General features: G+C 34.9%; 1 protein-coding gene across 1 annotated transcript in view; it reads left to right on the top strand.

The window, feature by feature from the left end:
- Window positions 1-24,867, top strand: part of IQCM (IQ motif containing M) — a 324,469-nt gene that overhangs the window by 66,167 nt on the left and 233,435 nt on the right. The window contains exon 5 of the mRNA XM_057726958.1: window positions 23,390-23,500. Within this exon, the coding sequence (XP_057582941.1) occupies window positions 23,390-23,500 (111 nt within the window). The remainder of the gene's footprint in view (window positions 1-23,389; window positions 23,501-24,867) is intronic.

Below are 24,867 nucleotides of genomic sequence, written 5' to 3'. Positions count from 1 at the left end.
AAAATGAACAAAATATTCCCAAGTCAAAGAATTTCAGGGTATGGGGGAAATAATCAACTATATGTTGTATTTGAGACACATTTAAAATATGTAATATAGAAAAGATGAAGTAAAATGTTTTTCAGCTTTCTTTTGACTTCTGTTTACATAGTATATATATTTCTATCGTTTTATCAATATTAAGAATATAAAAGGTGATATCACTTTAGAAATCATAGACTTAGCAGAAAAAGAAAGGAAATATCGAGAATTTACACACAATGAGAAGGTTTCTGGAAAAATATACACTACCCTAACTAACTCAACAAAATAATAGAAAACCTGAAGACTTTTGCAATTATTAAAGAAAGTACATCTTTGTGAAAAATATTTTCCCCACAATTACAAGGGCAAATGATTCTGCTGGTAAAGTCTATCAAGGATTCAAGGAATAAATAACTCTAATCATATTTCAGAGGATGTTAAAAATTTATATTTCAGAAATATAAAGGATTTATTTTCTTCTTAGTCCATTCAGGAGACATATACTACACAGTGATTTAAACTGGGGAAATTTAATATAAAGAGTTATTAACCCATGGTAAAAGAGATGTCAGTGAATTCTACAGGGTATTTTAAGGCTGAAGGAGCATATGCAGAGATGGAAGAATTTGGAAGGGGCCTCCCTCCCCAAGACTGGAGCAGGTGTAGTTGCAGGCAGAGAAGTTCCCTGTGTGTCGGGGCCAGAGCTGGTCTTTAGTCACTGGGTGAGCAGGAAGCAGCCTTCTGAGTTACACGTGAGCCTTACCAGGGACAGACACACAGGCGCGCATTTGTGCAGGGGAAGTAGGAACGCTGCTGTGGGTGAGAGGCCTGGAGGGCCTGGTGTCCACACTGAGAGAGGACAGATGAGCAGAGGGAGCTGGAGAGCCAGTGCTGGCAGGAGGTCTGGAGTGTGATGTCTCTATTGAGAGGGCTGTCAGACGGTGATCACCAGGCCAGGCTGGGGCTGTGAGTTTGCCAAGGGAGCTATACTCTATATATAGATTTTTTCAATACATTGTAGTAGAAAAAAATATTCTTATAGAAAAGAGCAAAATTGGACGACTATTTCACATCACCTCACCCTTGGGGAGTAGTGACTAAAGGAGTATATTAGGGGGGCTTCTGATTGCTAGAAATGTTCCAGTTCTTAATCTAGTCATAGTTAACAAGGATGTTTGTAAAAGTTTACTGAGCCGAATTCTCATGTTCAATTTTCTGCATGAATTATATTTTAAGAGAAATGTTAAAAACGTTAATCTTTTAATTTTATGAGACAATATAGTGAAATGTATCTAAGGCCTTGAAGTAGGAAAGGATTTCTTAAACAAGACACAGCATCACCAAATGTAAATGAAAGAACTGATTCACTTATGGGTTTCAAATTTAAGAATTTCTATTCATCAAAGGCACCATAAAGGTAATAAGACAAGTGACAGAGTGGGAGAAAAAAAATTACAATATATGTCACCAACGGTTGGTTCTCTAAAACCTAGTGTATATAACAAATTTCTTCAAACTAGGGAGAAAATGAGAAACAACCTGCAGAAAACTGGACAAAAGACTGGAAAAGGAAGTTTAAAATCCAAATCCCTTATGAACTGATACAAAGATGCTCAACCTCGTTAGTGATTAGGCATATGCAAAGGGAATCTAGGAGATTCCAGACCACGCGCACCAGATAGTTATAGATCTAAAAGATGGACGGTACAAAGTGATGGTGAGGATGTGGAAGGCTGGGGATGCTCATACCCTTACTGGTGTCAAGTAAAGCTTAATGGGAGTGATTCCACTCCTTAGCTCACTCTAGAGCAGTGCTTCTCACCCTCTACTGCATAGCATTCACACAGACTTGAATGTGCAAATGGTTCTTGGTAAGTTGAATATTCTGATTTAGTAGGTCTGGGTTACGACCTGAGCATCTGCATGTCTGTCGAGCCTCCCAAAGGATGAGGATTCTGCTAATCCATAGACTTGCATTAGAGAACTTCTGGCACATCTATATCAGGAGGCACATACAAGGATGTTCATAGCAGCATGGTCTGTAGTAACCTCAGGCTGGAAACAATTCAAATGTCATCAACAGCACAGTGATGACTAAATCACTGTAAATACATCCAAGGGAAGAGTCTATTGCAAGAAAGTGGACAACCTGTATCTGCATGCAGCAACATGGGTGAATTTTATAAACATGATGTTGAGCATGAAAAGCAAAACAGAACTATTTTGGTAGATCAAGTTCAAATAAGGTAAAACTAAGCTTTATAGTTTAATACTATTGGTAAATTTATAAAAAAAAAAAGACAAAAACGTTTCTAAGAAAAGTCAGGGGACTAGTTAGGTCTTGGGAGACAGAAGTACTTTGATTGGAAAGGAAGCATTCTGGGGTGGGGGAAAATAGATTGTTTCTGGTACTTAGTGGTCCACTATTTGTTAAAAACTGTGCACATAACGTTGTATTTAATTTTCTCTATGTATGTTACATTTTACAACAGTAGATTTTTGAAAGGTCATTTTCACCAGGAAAAGCAAGGCTGAGCAGCTGTTCTGCTAGAGCCTTGGGAGTGGGACATCTTAGGGTGACCAACTGGCTCAGTTTGCCTTGGACCGAGGAGGTTCCCAGGAGCTGAGACTTTCAGTGCTAAAGTAGAGGTAGTCTTGGGCAGAATGGAATAGTTGGTCACCGTCATCTAGACCACTTTACACTGCAGAGGCCATTAGGTACAAGGGATAGGTTCTGAACATCTCATTATTGTAAAATTGTGAAGAAGGCAGAGTTTAAACTGGAGTTTAAAGCAAGAATTGAAGGGTTAACCCATTAGAGAGATTTATTTGGAGTTTCTAGTTAAAGCACCTAGGAAAAGAGCACAGTATTAAACAATTCATTAGGTTTCTTGAGGCTCCTGACTGCCCAGTCTTATTCTGCCTGAGCAGCCTCTCTGGGTATCATGGGCAACTTCTGGATTTTGACTGGGTTCTCTCGCCTACACTCTTCTGTCTGGCTAAACATTTCTCTGGAATTCAGTCTCGGGGATCTCCAAAGAGGATCTGAGTGTCCTGAGAATGTGGGACTCAGAGCCCTAACTCCTCTAAGGGTCAGAAACTCTTCTACTCCGTGCTAGACCCACTAATCATCCCTGAGGGTCCCCTTATCAGTGAAGCTGCCCCTAGAGTTACTTTATTTCTGAGTGAGCATCCACAGATAAATCTACTAAACACTTACTGCAAAGTGGTGGTGAGTTGTCTTTGTTTATTTTTCCCTACTCCACTGTGTATTTCTCAAAGCTTGGGGCTGTTTTGTTCACCTTGTGCTCTCAACATCTTGTGTTCTCAACATGCCTGGCACACAGAAACATCCATTTCTTTAGCTGCATCTAGTAAATATGAAATTAATATCTGCTGAGGTTGCAAATGACAAAACCATGTATTGAACTGAAATGCTAGGTGTAACAATTAGTTCAGCCCTGTTGAAAACCATGCTGTGTTATCTTCCCATGTTTAGTAAGTATTGCTTGCCTGATAAAGTGTTACACTTGTGGTAAATAACACTTTTGATGTGAAAAAAAGTTTTAAAAAAGAGTTTAAAAAGGTAAGAAAAAAAGTAAGCACTTATCTATAGGCTACTGATTCTTATTGAATATACATGTCTTAGAACATACACCCTTCTAGAGCAGGTACTATGTTATGCGTGAGTTCTGCTAGGTAACATTTATTATTCCTAATTAAGAAAAAAACTTATGTTTTCTCTAATACACATGGCAAAGGTGATACAAATTTTATGGACCATAAGACATGTTTGTGTCCCTCAATATATTTTTGAATCCATCCTAAGTCTGAGGAGAACTATTCATTACTGTGTCCTAACTCACAGGGAAACCAAAGTCAGTCATTCTTCAAATTTAATATCCTGGAACGATATTCTAGTGTTCTAAAATGTACTTTAAACCAATGAGAATCTCTGTTGTATTTGGATGATTGAGCTTTGAAGGAGCTCCAAATTTTCCTGTGCAGTCCATGAGATGGGTTTATAGTTTAGACAGATGAAGGCAATAACTGTTGAGATCACAGAATATCTCTTTTTTGCTAAAGGGGGGAAAGAATACTTTTTGTCATTCCTGACTGCTTTGCAAAAGGTAAAATATTTCATTGCTTTTAAGTTGGAACTAATTTATAGCAAGTATTCAAAGAATCTATTCAATTACACACCAATGGGTATGAAAATGGATTTCCTATTTTATGACCCTTCATTTCATCAGTTTGTGCTGCGCTGTGTCCACTGGGAAATACAGTGTATATAAGGGATGCTTCTTTCAAGCATTTCACGCATATGAATATTTTAAATGTGAGGTATTGAAACTAGGCTGGCAAAATATGCTACAATTCCATTGCTTAAAAACAAATAAAAGCCAAGGTGGTTTGACTTGAAGGTTTACTGGGGCTTAGCAGTTCTTCAAAGTGCTATTTATTAAATGTCATAGTAATTACTGCACCATCAGTCCCATAAAGTAAATCTCTGTGAGAGCATTTTCTGAAAATGTGTGTGTGTGTGTTTCTCTCTTATTGTCTGTTTGGAATATTTCTTCTTGAATATACACACTGTGAATTTAACTTTGTCCATAAACAACCAAAATCTTAATGTTGCTTCATTTACTTACAGAAAATTTTGATTTAATTTTTAGACTACAAAAAACAAGATATTATTCTTTTAACTTGCCCCCACCCCCCTTTAAAGACATTTTCCAACTAGATTTACAATCCCTTTTTTACACCTAAGGTACTTTTCTCTGACACAAATTTTAAAAATTAGGATTAATAATTCATGACCATAGTAAATTACATGTATGTCATAGTATATTTTGCAAGCTTAACTGACTTAAGGAATAGAAGGCTAAAACATGGAAATAAGGAAAATTGAATGTTAGAAAGTTTTCTTTTTCTGCGTTTCTAATTTTTGACAAATTCTTCTGTGCAACAAAACTTGGTTTGGAAATGTATCGAAAAATATTTAAATGACTGATGAATTTTCTCTTACTGTGTTTTAAAAAAGGATATAATTTATCACTTTACAAGAAAAAAAACAGACTTTTAAAAAGAAATCTTATGTTTTTCATGATCTTAATTGCTCCTAATCATTTTCCTTCTAATTGTATGTGAATGAAACTGTTTTTCCACAATTAATCTGTAGAACATGAATTTTTAAAATAGTATTCACAATTTTTTTCAATTTTTAGTGTTTCTGAAATAATACATAATTAAAAATAGAATTTTGTGTGTGATTCTAATACTACAGGTCTTTTAAAAATAATTTTTGCTGGACTTAGTATACCCCAATAAAAAAATTTAAAAACACATTAAAAAATAATAATTTTCATTAGAATTAGTAAATTGTTGTAGAGGAAAATAATAAGTAAAATGGCTAAATAAAACCACAGTTTTTTTATATTATTCTTTATAGTTATAATTCTTTTTTCTTTTCATATTGTTTTGTTTTTGTCAGAGTTAGGTTTTTAATAATCAGTGAAAATGAGAAAGATACCTCAAAGTTGTTAAAAAATATTTACTATATTTTTGGCTCCATTAAAATTGCTTTTGTATCCCAAGATTGGCCTCAAAATGAAAAAAAAAGTTGGATAAAAAGGATAATTTATTTAGGAAAATTGAGGACCTTAACTAAGGCAAAAGCTTTAAATAGGGAGGTACAGGGGTAGAAAATGTAGTTAGAATTCAAGAGGAAAATAGTTAAACTAACAGGAATTTCAAAATGATAAGAAGAGTAAAAGAAGAAAAAAAAAACATGGTTTTGTCTTATTTGTAATGACGAGGGAAATTCCTCTTTTCTCATGGTGGATGTAAGAATCAGATGAGATTATGTAGAAGTTAACTGTAAAATGTGAAGTACTAAACTTTGATTACTATCTTTAGGATGGTGTATGAGTACTTGAATAAATAAATAATATTGCAGAAGGTCTAAAATTAAAAAAGTCTCATACTAATAAATTTAAAATATCCACAGGAATTCTGATTCTCCTCAACAGAAAACTGCTTCAATGCAACATACAGAAAATTGTTTTTAAATTTAGTTCATTTGCCAGTGAGAAAAATAAGAGCTTAGTCCCAGGAAAACTACTTGGCTATTTAGATTTTGAAATACTCTAACTTGTTTTGTGAATTATTTATTCTCAAGATGAATGTCAAATTAGAAAGTACCTTTAAAATATATGGGAGGAGCTTTTAACCTTTTAGGACTATAACTCAAATTTGATTTGGCACCATAATAAGAACAATATAAATTGCTCATATGAAGATACTAATAGAAGATACATAGAATATTTAGCCTGTCTTTTTTTTTTTTTTTTTTTACTTAAGTATATTTACAGTAGTGAAATGGTCATCTCTCAAATGTACCATTCAGTCAGTTCTGAGGAACAGATATTAAAACATAGCATTTTTATCACTTCAGAAAGTTCCTGTCTGCCACTTCCCAGTCAATCTACCCCTGCCCCATTCTGCACCTCTAGAAGTAAACACTGATCTGATTCCTAGTGTCATAGTTTAGTTTTGGCAATTTAGAAATTTCATATAAATGAAATCATATACTGTATATGTTTTCTTGTCTGACTTCTTTCATTTAGGATAATGTTTTTGAGATTTATCCATGTTGTTGCATGTATCAGTAGTTCATTCTTATTATTGCTGAGTGGTACTCAGCTGTTTGACAATAGCACCGTGTATCTATCCACTCCCCTGTTAATGGATGTCTGATTTTCTAGTTTTCAGCTGTTTTAAATAAAGCTTCCATTAACATTTGTGTACAAGTATTTGTGTGGGCATATATTTTTATTTTTCCTGGATTAATACCTAGATGCAAAATTAATGGATCACAGAGTAGATGTATGTTTAACTCTTCTAGAAATGAGAGTTTTCTAAAGAGGTGGTACCATTTTGCATTTCCATTGGCCTTCTAGTTGTTCCACATTCTCCAACATTTGTTGTTGTCAGTCTCTTGCATTTTAGCCCTTTCGGTGGGAGTAGCTCATTGGGGTTTCAATTTGCATTCCTCTGCCTGATGATTAATGATGCTGAGCACTTTCTCACATGCATGTTTTACATTTATAGATCACCTTTTGTGAAGTGGCTCTGTCTTTTGCCCATTTTAAAAATAGACTCGTTTGTATTTTTGTTATTGAATTGCAAGAGTCTGTATGTTTTCTGGGATTTAGGTCCTTTGTCATGTGTTATGAATATTTACTCAGTCTGTAGCTTGCCTTTTTTTCTTGCATTTTCTTTTTTTGTTTTAGCTTTTATGTTTTAACCTATGATCCATTTAAAATTAAATTTTGTGTGTAGTTTAAGGTAGTATCATTTGTTGAAGAGATTTCTTTCTCCACTGAATTGCTTTTGTACCTTTGGCAAAATTTTTTTGATTGTATTTGTGCACATCTATTTCAGGTCTCTTTACTCTGTTTCACTACCTCATTATCTTATTCCTGTAGCTTTCTAGTAAATCTTGAAGTCAAGTGGTTTATATCCTCCAATTTTTTTTTCCTTTTCAAGATTGTTTTTTACTATTTTTGTTCCTTTTCTTTTCCAAATAAAATTTTAAGTTATTTTGTCAATTGCCAGAAAGAAAGATGGCTGTGATTGACATTGCTTTGAATCTGTGTATCAATTGAGGGATGTAGGACAACACTCTTAACATTAAGCCTTCTATCCGTGAACATACTATATCTCTTTATTTGTTTGTCTTCTTTAATCTCTCAGCAATATTTTACTTTCGTAAAATATACATTTTAGGGACTTCCCTGGTCGTCCAGTGGTTAAGAATCTACCTTCCAGTTCAAGGGGCACGAGTTTGATCCCTGGTCAGGGAACTAAGATCCCACATGCTGCAGGGCACCTAAGCCTGTGCACTGCCACTGGTGAGCTCACATGCTCAAGAGCCCGTGAGCCACAACTACTGAGCCCATGCACTGTAAGGAAAGATCCCATGTGCCACAATGAAGATCCTGCATGCTGCAACTAAGACCTGATGCAGCTAAATAAATAAATAAATAAAAATACTAAAAATATATATCTTTTATTTTTATATTTATATGCTATTTGTTAAATTTATCCTTAATGCTTTGATTTTTGACACTTTTGCAAATGATACTGATTTTTAACTCCCTTTTCTAATTGTTTATGGTACTGTATAGAATACAATTGATTTTTTAATTGACTTTGTACTTTGCAATGTTACTAAAATTCATTACTAGCTCTACTAGTTTTCTTTCTGATTCATTAGAATTTACTACACAGTCATGTCATTCTGAATAAAGGTAGTTTTACTTTTTTTTCCCAAATTATATGTCTTTTTAAATTTTAGCTCTGTCTTGTTTTATTGCACTGGTTAGGAATTCTAGCATGATGCTGATTACAGATATTCCGTCTTGTTTCAAATCTTAGGCAGAAGGCATTCAGTATCTCAGCATCATGTATAATATAAGCTACAGTTTTTTGTAGGTTCCTATTGTCTGGATTTGGAAGTTTCTTTTTTTCTGGTAGTTTGCTGTAGGACAAATTTTTATTCATAATTGCTTATTGAATTTTATAAAATGGTTTTATGCATGTACTTAAATAGTATTTGATTTTTCTCTCAGTGTGTTACTATGGTGAATTGCACTGATTAATTTTCACATGTAAAACCAACTTTATATTCTTGGGCAACACCTAATTGACTATAATATATTATGCTTTTCATATATTGATGGATATGAGGCTAAAATGAGATGGTGTATGTAGAAGTTATTAAGTTACTGATAAATAATTTTCAGGAAGAATCATACATAAATAAAACAAATCTTTGATGTGAGTTTTTATGCTAATAGTTTAATACCTATAGTTAATAATTTATGGTCTTATGATGGTAATCAGGAGAGAGCGTATTTTATATTCAGGAATAATTGACAAATATTTATTGAGCACTTACTATGTATGCTCTGCTCATTGCTGGAGAGGCACTGGCGAACATGACAAAAGCTACTGACCCTTATACTACTTACATTCTAGTGGAGAAGATAGACAGTAAGCAAATTTTTGCTGCTCTACTCTACCTTGTCAGAACCTTCCAGGATTTTAGAATATTTTTAACAAAGCCACCATGTAAGGACTTGGGGATTTTGCTTAGCTGAGCTTCCTTACACCTTATCGTTCGGTTCAATTCCCCCTTTTCCGAACCAGATTTTGCCAGATAGAAAAGTATTGTTATTTATGTTTTGCTCTGTGGTATGCTCTCTTTTCCTGAAAATTAGCTATTTAATTCAAACTTTTCTTGGCATTGGAAAATTTGTATATTTTAGTACAAACAGAAAGCCATTTTATTATGGAATATATAAATATACACAAAAAGAGAGTAGGATAACAAATCAATATGTACCCATCACCTGGCTTCAATAATTATGACTCATGGTCAGTCTGGTTTCATCCGTGCACTCAGTTCCTTTCTCAGTTTGAATAATTTGAAGCAAATTCCTTGCTATCCATCCATAAATATTTTTCAGTTTTATTATAAAATATAAGAAATCTTTTTTTAAGCACAACAAAATATCATGATCTCATCTAAAGATTAAGTTATTAATATCAACTATTAACTAGTAATTGTTCAAATTTCACATTTTTCATCTTATTTTGATAGAACTTCATTCAAGTAGAGATGGAGTTGTTATATCATTTTTGCTTCCAACTTTTACAGGAATAAAGACATTTATATAAGTATCCATGTGGAAGTAAAGATGTCATCTGAATTTTGAAGGCAATGAAATTGATTAAAGTTTCTTTTTTAACTTTTTAAAAACTGACCATACAAAATGCTGTGCTAGTTATATAATAAGTACAAAAAAATTTTGGACATAAACCATGTCCAATAAAGAATTTGTGGTATTGTGGCTGAGTTATAACACAAAAGGTAACCCACAATACAAGTTGTGTTCTGTCCCAGTGATGGAGATGATTAGCTCTCAGCCTCCATGACCATTCATATTGTGTATCATATCAGAAGGTGATTGCAAGGCATATTTTTTTTTAACACTAGAAAGACAAAACTTTGAAAATTAAACTTTTTAGTAATTAGAATGGATTCAGGATTATTGTAATCATGCCAGTTACATTCATTTGAATTCCAATATGCTTTTATGAGAAAAAGATGATGGAATTACAGCTTGGCCTTGAAAGTTGTGTTTTGGGAAGGTGGAGACTAATTAGGAGTAGTAGCCCGGGCTCTTGAGAGGAACAGAACCAGTAGGATCTTTCTCTATAGATATAGCTATACAGATACAGATATATAGATATAGATATCTATTGATCAATATGTTTACATAAAGATGGACAGATAGGTAAAGGGATACATAGATAGATAGATAGATAGATAGATAGATAGCTCTCTCTCTTTCTCCATATGTAATTTTAAAAATAGACCTCTCTTCCACTTTCCCCCTCATATATGGAGAGATTTATTTTAAGGAAATAGTTTATGCAATTGCAGAGGCTAGCAAGCCTAAAATCTGCAGTGTGGGCTGGCAGGCTGGAGACCCAGGGAAGAGTTGATGTTGCATCTCAAGTCTGAAGGTAGTCTGCTGGCAAAAGTTTCTCTTCTTAAGGCCTTCAACTGATTGGATGTGGCCCACCCATCTTATGGAGAGCAATCTGCTTTACTCAAGGCAGATTTATATGTTAACTTCATCTAAAAATACCTTCACAGAAACATCAGATATTTTTGACTAAATATCTGGGCACTGTGTTCTAGACAAGATGACACATTAAAATTAAACCATCACAGGTGGGCAGCATGGCATAAACAAATGAGTGGAGATGGACTTCAATACTCTTAGGTTAAGGCAAGTAGAACACTTAAACTAGAGGAAAAATTCATACATGGACATAGTAGTTAGTAAAACCACTAAGAAATGAACCTAATATTATCCTCAATTATTCTTAAAGTTGCTGCTAAAATGATACACATTATGTTTCTTGGAAGAACCAAATTTTGTTGAATTTGATCTTTTGATGTGTAGGAGTAAGAAGACAGAGCATCTGTGAAATATTTGATTAGTACAGTTAATTTTCATTTATTAGTAGTAATGGAAACAGGGTCCACATGGCTACTGAGCTTCATAGATAACATTTAACACATTGATATTCAGAATTTTCATCATCCACTCAGAATTTAGACTTTTACTTGTAGTTATAACAAGTAGAAACATTGATTTATGTTTTATCTTTGCTTCCTTTCTGATGATGGTTGAAAGGACTGAAAAGGACAAATTGAAACTGATTAGTCTTTAAAACCAAATTGCAAATGTTGATCATAACAATAGAAAGTCCTTGTTGTTAGCTTATTTCACTAATCTTGTTTGTTATATGATATTTGCTGTAGCTTTATAGACTTGGGCTTTGTGAATGATTTTGTACTTACACAAAATTTTGATTTAATTTTCTACAGTTTTCTGCCTGCAATTGAGTTTTAAGTTTTCACTAATCATATACGGTCTACATATGACCATATATATGCAAGGTGACAAGGTAGCTCGACTATGACTAGGAGAGTAGAAAAGTAAAATATTTGGAATAAACTTATAAACACAAGCAGGGCTAAAATGCTGTTCTACGATTATCCTTTTGTTTTTGCCACCAGAGTCTTTTTTTTTTCTTCTGTTGAATGTATTGCTTTAATGAGCTTTCAGTAAAGATAATGATACGTTAATGAACTTCAATCTTCTGACCACCCAGTCATCAAAGACAGATGGAAATAACTAAAAATTAACAATCTTTCTTAGGGGATTAGATTCCTGTTTTTGTTTTCTAATTCCACTCCATAATTTCTAATTCTCATTTCAGAATTTGCACAATAATTCTAGCTCATGCATAGCCTGCAAATATGAGGAAAACACAATTATGATAGCTTTCTTCAAAAGGTGAGTCAGGTACTAGGAATTTATGAACCTCACATTCAGCCTATTAGGAACAAAAGAAGAGAATACACACAAAAATTTGATCAAACCAGAAGCTGTCACTTTTAGCGGTTTGGCATATTTCCGTTTAGGCCTTTTGTTTATGGATTTTTTGGTTCACAAGTAAAAGCATAAGGTATATAATTTTTCATTGGAGTATAATTGCTTTACAATGTTGTGTTAGTTTCTACTGTACAGTGAAATGAATCAGCTATATGTATACCTATATCCCCTCCCTCTTGGACCTCCCTTCCACCCTCCCCTCCCCCCCCCCATCTAGAATGTCACAGAGCGCCAAGCTGGGTTTCCTGTGCTTTATAGCATGTTCCTGCTAGCTATCTATTCTACACATGGCAGTGCATATATCTCAATACCAATCTTCCAATTTGTCCCACCCTCCCCTTCCCCCTCACTGTGTGCACATCTAACATTAAAAATTTTCTATATAATGTAAAACTTCATAGGCAAAATTGTTGTTATTGAAAAATAACCCAATGTATGTATATATTGTAATTTTCTTTACCAATCTTCCATTACTGGACATTTATCTTATTTCCAATTTTATTGTTGATTTGGGGATCCCAAAGAACACCCCAGGCTTAATGACTTGCTAGGAGGACTCATGGGACTCAGTGTATAACCTTATCAAGAGTTAAGGTTTATTATAATGAAAGGATACAAAGCAAAATCAGCAAAGGGAAAAGGCACATGTGGTGAAGTCCAGAGGATACCAGGAGCAAGCTTCCAGGAGTCCTCTTCCCATGGAGTCACATGGATGCACTTAATTCCTCCAGCACTGAGTCATAACACGTGTGAAGAGTTGTGTACTAGGGAAACTCATTAGAGACTCAGCACCCTAGGTTTTTACTGGGACGTGGTCACATAGGCACCCTCTGCTTAGCATGTACCAACATTCCAGATTTCCAGAAGGAAAGCACGCATTCTGCATAAACCATATTTTTTCCGCACAGTTTAGGCATAGTGAGATACCCTTATCTTTTAGGGAGAGATTAACATCAAGGGGTAGGGAACTGTTTACCTGCCAAGTACTTAGATGCCAGCTGAGGATCAACTTTGCAAGCATCTTTTTCTAAGAATAGCAGTCTCACGTTTGTTATGCTAACTCTTTTTCTGCATGATTACTATAAATAATGCTGTAATAAGCATCTTTGTTAATAAATTTTTTAATTTGTTAATAAATCTTTTGGCATATTCCAGATATTTCCTTATGAAGGATTCCTAGAAATTAATATTACATCAAAAATATGAGCTTTAAAAGACTTCTCTTACTAATAAATTACTTCCCCAGAAGTCTTTTCAAATTTCACTTTCACCAAGCATGTATGAGTGTGGGCACCAAAACCTTGACTAAAATAGGTAAGATCCCTATGGTCCAAACAGCAAATTCATAATAAACCTCAAAAAATTAATTTAAAAAAATTTAGAGTAATATGAGATGAACAAAAGACTAGTTAAGCGTTGCTTCCATTTGCAGGGGGCAAGGACATTAAGAACAGTCTCATTAAATTATCACTTAATATGCTGCTTTTTCCTGGACCTTTGTCTGTTTTTGCCTAGAGAACTATGACATCGTTGTCATCTGTAAAACACACACCATCTAGTTCATTTTAACATTCATTCGCTTTAAACAATTAGCACATATTCTGTACCAGGCATTGCGGTTGTGTGGAGGATAAAACAGTGCGCTGGGCACAGTCTCTGCCCTCCTGGTGTTTGCAGGCTGCTGTCAGCATGAGCTGTATTTGTTGCAGTGCTTCTTAGCAAGGATGACAGGTGAGCTGCCATCAAGAGGCATTTTCAGATCATGTATTCGTATAGCTACCCCTGCTCTGTGACAGACCTGGTCCCTGGGCACCTGCTGTAGTTAATCAAGAGTCTTAGTTTCTAAGCCTGAGACCAAAGTTTTCCAGAGCTCCCAGGACACAGCAGATTCTCTCTTACTTCCTGGGAGGGGAATGAGAGTTTTGGCTCTAAGGATGTTGTGGTTCCCTTGCTCCCCAAATATGTTGTGGTCATTGAGGGCAAATTTAAAGGAAACATTTATTTTTGTCTGCATGTTTGTTAAAAGAAGTTTAAACAAATAGTAGTTTCTCCTTTATAAGGGCAAAATGTCCTTGTTAGAAAAAAAAAAGTAAAATTTAGTCTCAATCTAATGCCTCCCGAAAGTTGAGCCATCTTTAAAGTTCTGTGATGCTTTCTCTGGACTTGGCTTTTGTTCATATTTTTTTTACATAGTTTTTGCTTATTTTTACCTAAAATTTTATGGCCTTATTTTAAACGTTTATCCTAAAACTGTCATTAGTTGTAATAAATTGCAAAAAACTTGGAAAATACAGAGCACTCACAAAAAAGTAACAGTCAATTGGTATTCCACCACCCAGAGACGCTCACTGTTAAATTCTGGTGAATTTGCTACAATCTATTTTCCAGGTATATTTTTTCTCTTAGTTAAACAACAGAACTCCTTAAGCACACTCAGAGGGTGTGCCTATGATACAAAGAGGAACTTTGTGAAGGGCAATGCCATAACTCAGGTGATTCAATTTGAACTTTTAAACGGAGAAAAATCATTTTTAAGTTCTGTGAACCTGAAAATAGCCATTATATTGTTCTCTGTATCCTTGTCTTGTTTACTGGGTCTCTAGGTACATGTTCCAAATGTTTAGCCATTGTGCATGAGAGAACAACATTGGTTATTGGTTACAGAGCAAGATTCCGTTTGAAAGAACATTTCATTTGAACTGTTAGTGAGTTCAAGTGTATACCCTAGGAAACAAATTGTTTGGTTCCTGGGAAAGTAGAATGAGCAGAAAAGAAACTGTGAAGTAAAGCCTGGTAGGACCAAGCTTTACCTCAGAGCTACAGCATCTATGTACCAGGAGTGATCCTACTAGATTTGAATACACTGGTTACAGGGAGAATTGCTGGTACTCTTACCCCTCTTTTATCCTTGAATTTGATTTTGATTCACATCTTGGTCTTCTGATAAGTGTTTGTGTATTTAAACAAAAATGCATACTTTTCTGAGCTGATTTTCAGGGCATTGGTATATTTGAGAATGATGTTTTTCCTGGCCTTTATACATTAAAAACAATTTTGTTATGAAATTTCCGTTTCACAACTTTTCTTTTTCCTTGAAACTCTGTTGGTGGTATTATATTATTTATGGGTTCTTTTGCTGTTTCACAGGAGAAATTTGGAAAAAAAAATCTGAGTTTTGCACTTTGAGATTTTTTCTTTCTAAATATATATGAATTTTTCTTTACTCTTATAATTTACATGATCTTTATTCCTTTAATTTTGCAGAATGTACTTGCATACAAATCCCTTTTAATTAACTTTTCCTAAAACACAATGAACCCCAATACTCAGAAGATGCAAATCTTTTTTTTCAACTCAGGAAATTATTATTCAATGGTGTACTTTTTTTTTTTCCCATTTCTAATTATTCTGTTTTCATCTTTGGTAAAGTGTATGGTTCCTTTCATGAATGTTTATCTTTTGTCCTCTTTAATCTGTAATCTTCTCTCTCATAATTTTTGTCTTTGGATACTTTTCTTCTGCATCCTCGGAATGCTTGCCAAATCAAGTCATTTGATATTCTGCACTGTCTTTTACTCCCTCACTGGCTCTGAAGTACATTTTAACTCTGCCATTACATTTTTGGTTTCCTTGTTATTTCTTGCCTTTTAAAAAACACTATTTCCTTTTTCTTTTCCCTATAAATATTATTATTAGTTTAGTTTTTTCCTTGCTGCTTATGACCTCTATTTTTTTTAGTTGAAGTATAGTTGTTTGACAATATTATATTAGTTTCAGGTGTACAACACGGTGATTCAATATTTTTATAGATTTTACTACATTTAAAGTTCTTATAAAATATTGGCTATATTCTTTGTACTGTACAATATGTCCTTGTAGCCTGTTTATTTTATGCATAGTAGTTTGTACCTGTTACTCCTCTACCCTTATCCTGCCCCTCCCTGCTTCCCTCTTCTCACTGGTAACCACTAGTTTAATTTCTATATCTGTGAGTCTGTTTCTGTTTTGTTTTCTATTCATTTGTTTCATTTTTTTAGGTACGACATATAAGTAATAAGATAGCATATTTGTCATTCTCTGTCTGACATTTCACTAAGCATAATAATCTCTAGTTTCATGTACATTGTTGCAAGTGGCAGAATTTCCTCCTTTTTATATGGATGGGTAATATTCCATTGTGTATATATACACTACATCTTCTTTATCTGTTCATATGTTGCTGGACCTTTGGGTTGCTTTTATCCTGGCTATTGTAAGTAATGCCACCATGAATATTAGGATGCATGTATTTTTTTCAAATTAGTGTTTTCACTTCAAATATATTTTCTCACATGATATACAAAACTAAACTCAATGGATTAAAGACTTAAATGTAAGACTGGAAACCATAAAACTCCTAGAAGAAAACATAGGTAGACCACTCTTTGATATAAATCTTAGCAATATTTTTTTTTGCACCTGTCTCCTAAGGCAAAGGAAACTAAAGCAAAATAAACAAATGGGATCTAATTAAACTTGAAAGATTTCACACGGCAAAGGAAACCATGGACAAATAAAAAAGACAACTAATAAATGGGAGAAAATGTTTGCAAATGATATGACCAATAAGGGGTTAACATCCAAAATATATAAATAGCTCATACAACTCAATATCAAAAAAACCCCCAAAGAACTAGATTAAAAATGGGCAGAGGCTCTGAATAAACATTTTTCCAAAGAAGGTACACAGATGGCCAACAGGCCATGGAAAGATACTCAACATTGCTAATCATCAGACATGCAAATCAAAATCACAGTGAGATATCACCTCATACCTGTTAGAATGACTATTATCAAAAAGTCTGCAGATAATGTTGGTGAGGATATTGAGAAAAGGGAACTCTCCTACACTGTTGATGGGAATATAAATTGGTGCAGTCACTATGGAGACAGTATGGAGGTTCCTCAAAAAACTAGAAATAGAACTACCACATGACCCAGCAATTCTACTCCTTGGTGTATATCCAACTGGTGTATAAAACACAAAATTGAAAAGATACGTGCACCCCCATGTTTTGGCCTCTATTTTGAAGAGTTGGCTTGCTACAATGTAGTGGGAGCGCCAACACTTTTGTAACATTTTCTTCTAAGTCTGCTAGAATATTTTACTAGAGTTTCAGAATTGCAGACTGAATTAGTTTCCCACAGCGGCTCTAACAATTTACCCAAACTTGCTAGCTTACACATTTATTCTCTTATAGTTCTAGAGGCCAGAAATCCAAAATTCATTTCACTGCACTAAGTCAAGATGTCAAGAGTCTGGACTCAGTCAAGAGTTTTGGGGACTCTCGGGAAGAATATTTTTCTGTGCCTTTTCTAGCTTCTGGAGGCTGCTGGCATTTCTTGGCTCATGGTTTCTTCCTCAAATCACTCCAGTTTCTTGCTTCTGTCATCACGTTTCCTTCTCCTCTTCTAATCACACTCCCTCTGTCTCTTATCCTGTAAGGACACTTGCGTGTAGAATCCATCAGGATAATCCAGGATAATCTTCCCCTCTCAGGATTCTTAATTTAATCATACCTGCAAAGTCCCTCTTATCCTATGAGCTACCATTTGCAGGTTCTAGGGATGAGGGTGTGATATCTTTGGGGCCATTGTTCATTCTACCACAGGGAACTTTCCCCTTTTGTCACAGTCACGTGGGCTTCAGATTCAGAATGAGTTAGGTTCACACAATCACTTAGCAGTTGTCTGAACTTGGGCAAGTGACTTAGTTTTCTTCTCTGTTAAACTGGGATAAACTCAGCACCGAGCTCACAGGGTTATTTTGCCAATTAGAGCAAGTAATGTCTGTTGTTTAGCAAACTAGGTCCTCACTAAATGTTAACTAGCGTTGCCAAGATCAAAGTAGGCCCCGGTGTGTTTCCTCTGCCCTGTATACGGAGAAACAGATCTTTGCAAAGTGAATGATTACACATAGAGAACATGGTGGATTTTTCTCAGCTCCGCTCCACATTCACTTCGGTGTGTTGGTTACCTTTTCTGGTTCTACAGTTGATGAGCAGGTGTCAGTGCCCACGTCTCTGCTCAGTTCCCTGTAACTGCAGACATACGTCTGGAACAGTTTGGCTCTGCCAAGGTGGGGCCTTTTCCTGTTCCACGCCTTCACTCTTTATTACTTTTAGGTGTTCAGCACATGAGACTTACAATCCCCATTAGACATTGTTATCAAGATCTGCCTGTCCCACCCTCTGCACAGAGCTCTTTCCTTAAAATAGGACTATATCAAATCCTGCCATCAGGATTACTTCATTCCTAGTTATTTTCTTGGAGTTGCAGTGTCCAAGTGGATTGTGATAGATGGGGTATGGAAAGGGAAGAGGTTCTTCAGCAGCAGCACCCACAGTTTATTTTATTTTATTTTTTTAAATTAAGTTTTATTGGAATATAGTTGCTTTACAATGTTGTGTTAGTTTCTACCGTAGAGCAAGATGAATCAGCTTTATATATACATATATCCCCTCTTTTTTGGATTTCCTTCCCATTTAGGTCATGGCAGTGCATTAAGTAGAGTCCCTGTGCTATACAGTAGGTTCTCATTAGTTATCTATTTTATACATAGTATCAATAGTGTGTGTCAGTCCCAACCTCCTACCTCCTACCAACCCCCCTTCCCCCTTGGTATCCATACATTTGTTCTCTATGTCTGTGTCTCTGTTTCTGCTTTGCAAATAAGATCATTGATACCATTTTACTAGATTCTGCATATAGGCGTTAGTATATGATATCTGTTTCTCTTTCTGACTTAATTTACTCTGTGTGACAGTCTCTAGGTCCATCTACATCTCTGCAAATGACCCAATTTTGTTCCTTTTTATGGCTGAGTAATATTCCATTGTATATATGTACCACATCTTCCTTCTTCATTCCTCTGTTGATGGATTTTTAGGTTGCTTCCATGTCCATGGCTATTGTAAATAGTGAGCAGCACCCATGTTTTAGAGAAATGGGTTTAGTTCTGTTTGTTATTTTCTTGGGTGGTATTAAGCCTCTTTCTAACAGCTTTCAGATGGGCTATGGGTTTGTTACTATGTAAAGGTCACTGATTGCTTTCCTCAATTCACTTACATCATCCTAATCAATGAAAATTTTTTCTTAACTGCAGATAAGTGAGTGGTTAAACAATTTTTTGTGACCTTGACATTTTTGTCTTTTTTTGTTATAGTATTTTATTGGGGCTATGAAAGGGGCTGCCTCACAGTTGAAGGTAACAAGCCATATTGAACCAGAAGTCCTGATTCTTTTTGAACATTTCTTATTTACTATGAGCTTGGAAGTATTTGCCAAACTTGTTTAAATACTTGGCAATTCAGAAAGATATTATGCAACAGTGATGCTACTGTTCTATTATATTGTATCCTAATCATAATGAAGTGCTCATATATTTTTCTAACTCAGTTTAAGTTTATCCTGCATCTTAGTATCTCCTCTGTATCTCCAAACAACTGTTTCTATTTGATAGCCAAAAAAAAAAAAAAAAAAGACTAAAGTTATGTCTCTTTGCCATCTTTCAGCACACATATAAAAGTGTTAAATAGAACCTAGTACAAAGGGAGTTATTCATATTTCTTAGGTGTTTTATAACATACGATTTGGGAGCCATGAATACTAACCGGTATTCAGTAGATAAAATGTTAGTTTGTTGGATCTTTATTTTTATTGAATCCTTTTGGAAGCAGTTCATTATAAACAAAAGAAGGTAAATAGTTTAAGTAATTTTAGACTATATATTGTTCATTTCTGAGTATAAATTAACAATATGGATTGATTTAAATGGACATTTCAGTCATTGATTTTAAAATGTGAACTAATACAAGAGATGAAATTCAGCTGCCCAAGCAAGCTTCTGGGGTTTGATTATTCAACTGATTAAGATGCTATTTGTCAACTCTAGTTTACCACCCCTTTTAATTATATAGATAATCAAACCAAGAACTGCTAATTCTGTCTCCTAACTATTAATTGATTGTAATTACCTACAGATTAAAACTGCATGTGCAATTAACTCAAAGAATTAATTGATAGAAGAGAATTGATAAAAGGGAAACAGAACGAGCTTGGCATAAAAGAGGCTCTAGGGACACAGGACCACTGAACCCAGTGGTGTCTTGGGATCTGTCACATCCTCATAAAGATACATTGCACTTGCATCTGGACTTCTTTGGCTCTGTTGGAGGCAGTTGCATAGATTATTTCTTATGAACATTTGGTTTCTTGGTTGACTGAAACAATATTTGAAAAGTTTAAACCCCTATTGTCTTTGGGTTTTGTGCTGATATTCAGACAGTTTGGACAAATTTATAGATTTGCAATATAGAGAAAATGCTTGTCACTACAAAGATCACAGCAAAGTGGTGAATGTTTCAATGAGCCAGAGATTTTCCCTTCCTTCCTTCCTCCCTCTTTTCCCTTGTTTCTTTCCTCGTGCTCTTGGCAATATCATTGGATGCAATCTTACCAGTTTTATGTGAGTTATATAAATAATTTGTTTCTAAAATAATTATGCTTATTAGATTTTAAAATCCTCTCTCACCTATGTAAATAATTGGCTCATTGTTAACTACATAAATTTGAATGAAAATGGAAAATGAAAAAAAAAAAAAAAAACCCAACTGATTTGTATTTAAAAACTATTACCCTTGTAAACATCAAGATAAATATCAAGAGAGGGAAGATGGTATGGTGAAAAATATTTGGTCCTGAAAAAAAGAATTTAAAGAATTAAAAAAATCCCCTTTTAAAGGCTCTTTCATTTTTTCAGATGTTTATGTCAGTTGCATTGCCTGGGGCCTTTCATGCTTAACAGTTTGCTGATTGGCCTTTTACCCAATGCCAAATCCGTCCAGGAGAGTATACTAAATGTATGCTTGGGGCACAGTATTGTATTCAATACTATAGAGAATACAAAGCAAGTGAAAGACTCTCAAGTCTAGATAGGGAGATGGGCTTTGAAGAAGACAACAAAATAACAGGAACCAATGGTATAATAAAGTTTTTTAAAGAGTCTAAATAAGAATTGAAGAAATGCAAGGACAGGAAGACATCAGTACAGATATTTAACAATTTAATGTTCAAAATTAACTAATAACTCCTTGTTAACTTGGTGGGATATTTTGGTTTCTTTCCAAATTTTGCTATTGCATTTCCCCCAGATTTGTTTAATCTCAGAGTATTTTATTCTGTCCTGCTAGCTGATAAAGTGGGAGTTCTGATAAGATTTCATATTTCTTCACCTATCAATACACAGCCTACTCTCTCTCTCTCTCATACACACACACACCCCGTTAGATTTCAGAATCTTCATTTCTCTGTGGCATTATCTGTGAAGCTTGTTGGCTTCGTGAAGGGTTTGTGAAGATTTAGTCTGATGTATGACTTTGGTCTTCTTCTAACTATCAGCTTATAACTTTCGGCTGACTTTGTGGAATAAACTGGAATTTGTTGCATGTCACCTTCTGTGACTAGCTTCTGAGGAGGAGTCATTAGCATAGATCAGTGTGTGAATGATTACCCTGAGGATTTTAGTGGAGGCTTTACTGCTTCCTGAAGTGGAAAAGTTATAGCTGTATTTTCTAATGTGATACCTGTATACTGGAGAAAATAATGTATGGCCTTCTCAAATACATGAGTCTGTTTTGTGGGTAAACAAGATAAAATATTTGAAGTGCTTTGGAATCTCTTGGAAAAATAAGTCATATAGCGTTTAGTTTCATTTTGGGTTGGGCTCTTCAGTGTGATCAGGAAGATTCCCTTTTGCCTGTGAGATTTAACCTCGTGAGGCTAATTCTAGTTCACCAGTGTTTACATAGTGACTTTAATCACATCGCTAATGAACCAGAATCACAGAGCAATTCCAAGTAGCATATTGTCCTTGCCCTGGAAGAGTTTATACATTTAAAAAGGAGATTAGAAAGAGATGCTCTGTTATCTAAAATAGTGAGAACATGTATTGTAGAGGTTCATTAAAGGAAGTGGGCGGAACAGGGATAGTGCTAGCGAATTGAGAAATGCTTCACATTAGTCCAAAAAGCTTCATAAGCAATGTGGCGGTTTACACATCTCTAATAACTCTTATGCTATCCTTTCATACCCTCCGGGTTTATAAAAGTCCCCAGTAAAGTATAACGTGCATGGCCTTTTCTTTGCTATCTCCTTCTCAGATACTAATATTTTCAGATTCTCCATGGTCTACCCATTATTGGCATTTGCTTAAAGATACTCATTCCTTCATATTGTGTTGTGATTGAAATATATAATGTATTATGTTGCCTTTCCTAGAGATTTTTCCTTTTTGATAGAGGGCAGAGACTGACTGAAATGGAGGAAATACATTTAAAATTAAGATGGTGTAGGGGGTGTGTGTGTGTGTGTGTGTGTGTGTTGATAGGAGGTCTCTGAGATAATATCACATTTTTTTTATTTTATGTTATTACTTTACCTCTCTCTATATAGAACACTTAACTTATGGTCCTGTAAATAAATGGAAGCAATGAAATGAGAGAATACATTACTTCTGATTTTTCTCTAAATTTATATGAAATTAACTGGTCCTTGGAGGAGTCTATTAAATTGAAAGTTTCAGGAAAGAAGATATGTATATGAATAAGTATTAGAAAGAAAATTGGAAATGTAAAAAATAGTTTGATTCATTTGGATGGCAGGATTAAATTGTATTTCTGAGAAATAAGTAGACAAATCTTAAATCTCCTCCTCTTCATTAAAAATGTGCAGAAATCCTGCATATCAACTACCATGAGACAGAAGAAATACGTGGGTATATACTGGCTAACCTTTTGCTCTTTCAACCTATTTACCTTAAATACTTTCAATAATTTTATTTACTTCACAATATCAAAACTTGTGCCTTCATAATAATTCCAAATTCTCTTTTAAAGTGCTTATGTAACAGGGAGAGGAGATTTTCTTTTGTTTTTGTAAGTGCTAGTCACAAATCTGATTTTGCTTTAAGCCTCCCTTAAAAAAGAAGACAATGTTCTTGAAGAGTCAGAAGAATGAACCTATTAGTTTTCTGATGGGCACACTGTATGTAATAAAAACACAAAAGCTTTGCTCTGTGAGGAAGCCCATTAATTGAAACCTCTCTCTATGCAATGCTATCACTTCTTCATCTTGCTGTGATTAGATGACAAGATGTGATTTTAATACAGAATAGTGGGACCATAAAGATGATTTACTTTCCTCTTTGTAATATGAAGCAGTATGATCAATGTGTACTTTTCCTGGATAAATATTCTTTTAACCTGCACTGATGTTTCCAGCAGACAGAGCGCTCTGTGATTGGAGAGGAGCTGTGTCCAAAAGGTTTTCTCATCTGGCTCGTGACTCTAGTTGGCCTAGTCTCTCCAGATCATCATCAGTATTTCAGGATTATTGTCGTGTAAGTATTTGTAAAACTGGACATAGAGTTGAATTACCATTTTTCTGGCAAATGATTTGAGTTGATTTTGACAGAACATGTAAGATGTTACTATGGGTATATTTCATTCCTAAAATGATTCCCCGTTGAAATTCATCTTTTTTCTGAAGCAGCGCTTTTGCTCCGGTATCTTACTTTGTGTAAATCTTGCTGATCACCTTAACTCCTAAATATGTGTATTAGTTTTTGTTTGAAGAGCACTAATACCCAACACCATCATCACAATGGTTTGCCCCAGATGTGATAGTGACTGTTTTGTAACGGTATCTAGACTATCAAGAAAATACACTTTGCTGTACACTAGAAACTAATACAACACTGTAAAGCAACTATACGCCAAAAAAATTAATTTAAAAAAAAAGAAAGAAAATACAGCGGAGGCCAATGGAGAATGAAGATGTTTGTTAGGAGTGTGGCACTTAGAGGACTTAAAAATCCAAGGACAATGTCAGAACCACATACTGATGGTTTTGTGAGTGAGGGCTCTCCAAATTGGGACATGGGAATCTGTGACTTGAACATAGATCAGGGCTTCACATTAAGTTCACCTGCTCATCAGGATGAGTCCTAAGATATGTCTATGTAAACAGTAGAAACAACTCGTGATTCTGAAATCTTTAGCAACAATTTCTTAAAAGACTGCAAAATGCCATTTTATAACATTTGTGTCTCACAGTGTCTCTAGAGGTTTCTGGATTTCTTACATCTCCTGTGTGTTCTGCTCTGTATGTGAACGTGCTGTCTCATCCTTTCTTTGTCTTTTCGCCTCTTTTCACAACGTGAATTATTTTTCTTTTTGACTTGTCATTTATATCAGTGTTCTTGGGCTGCCATAACAAAATACCACAGCCTGGGTGGCTTAAACAACAGAAACTTATTTCTCAAAGTCCTGAAGGCTGGAAGTCTAAGATCAAGGTGCCAGCAGGACTGTTTTCTCCTGGGGCTTCTCTCCTCGGCTTGCAGATAGCTGCCTTCTTGCTGTGTCCTCACATGGCCTTTCCGGTGTGTGTTTCTAGTATCTCTCTCTCTTCTTATAAGGATATTAGTCATATTGGATTAGTGTCCTACCCTTATGACCTCATTTAACCTAATCACCTCTCTAAAGGTCATATCTCCAAATATAGTCACATTGGGCTTAAGGATTCACGTGAACTGTGGGGAGACACAGTTCAGTCCATGACATAAATAATTATATTTTTCTTATCTATTGAATAGTTCATTATCTATTATTTTTAAAAAAATCTTGTTTTTATATTTTTTCCTGTAAATCAAAACTTTTGAATTATGTCATATTTAACTTCTGCTGCTAAATGCTTTGTGAGT

This window comes from Hippopotamus amphibius, chromosome 3 (assembly GCF_030028045.1).
Source record: "Hippopotamus amphibius kiboko isolate mHipAmp2 chromosome 3, mHipAmp2.hap2, whole genome shotgun sequence".
Classification (NCBI taxonomy): domain Eukaryota; kingdom Metazoa; phylum Chordata; class Mammalia; order Artiodactyla; family Hippopotamidae; genus Hippopotamus; species Hippopotamus amphibius.
The sequence above is the reverse complement of the archived record's forward strand: the minus strand, read 5'-3'. Positions and strand labels throughout refer to the sequence as shown.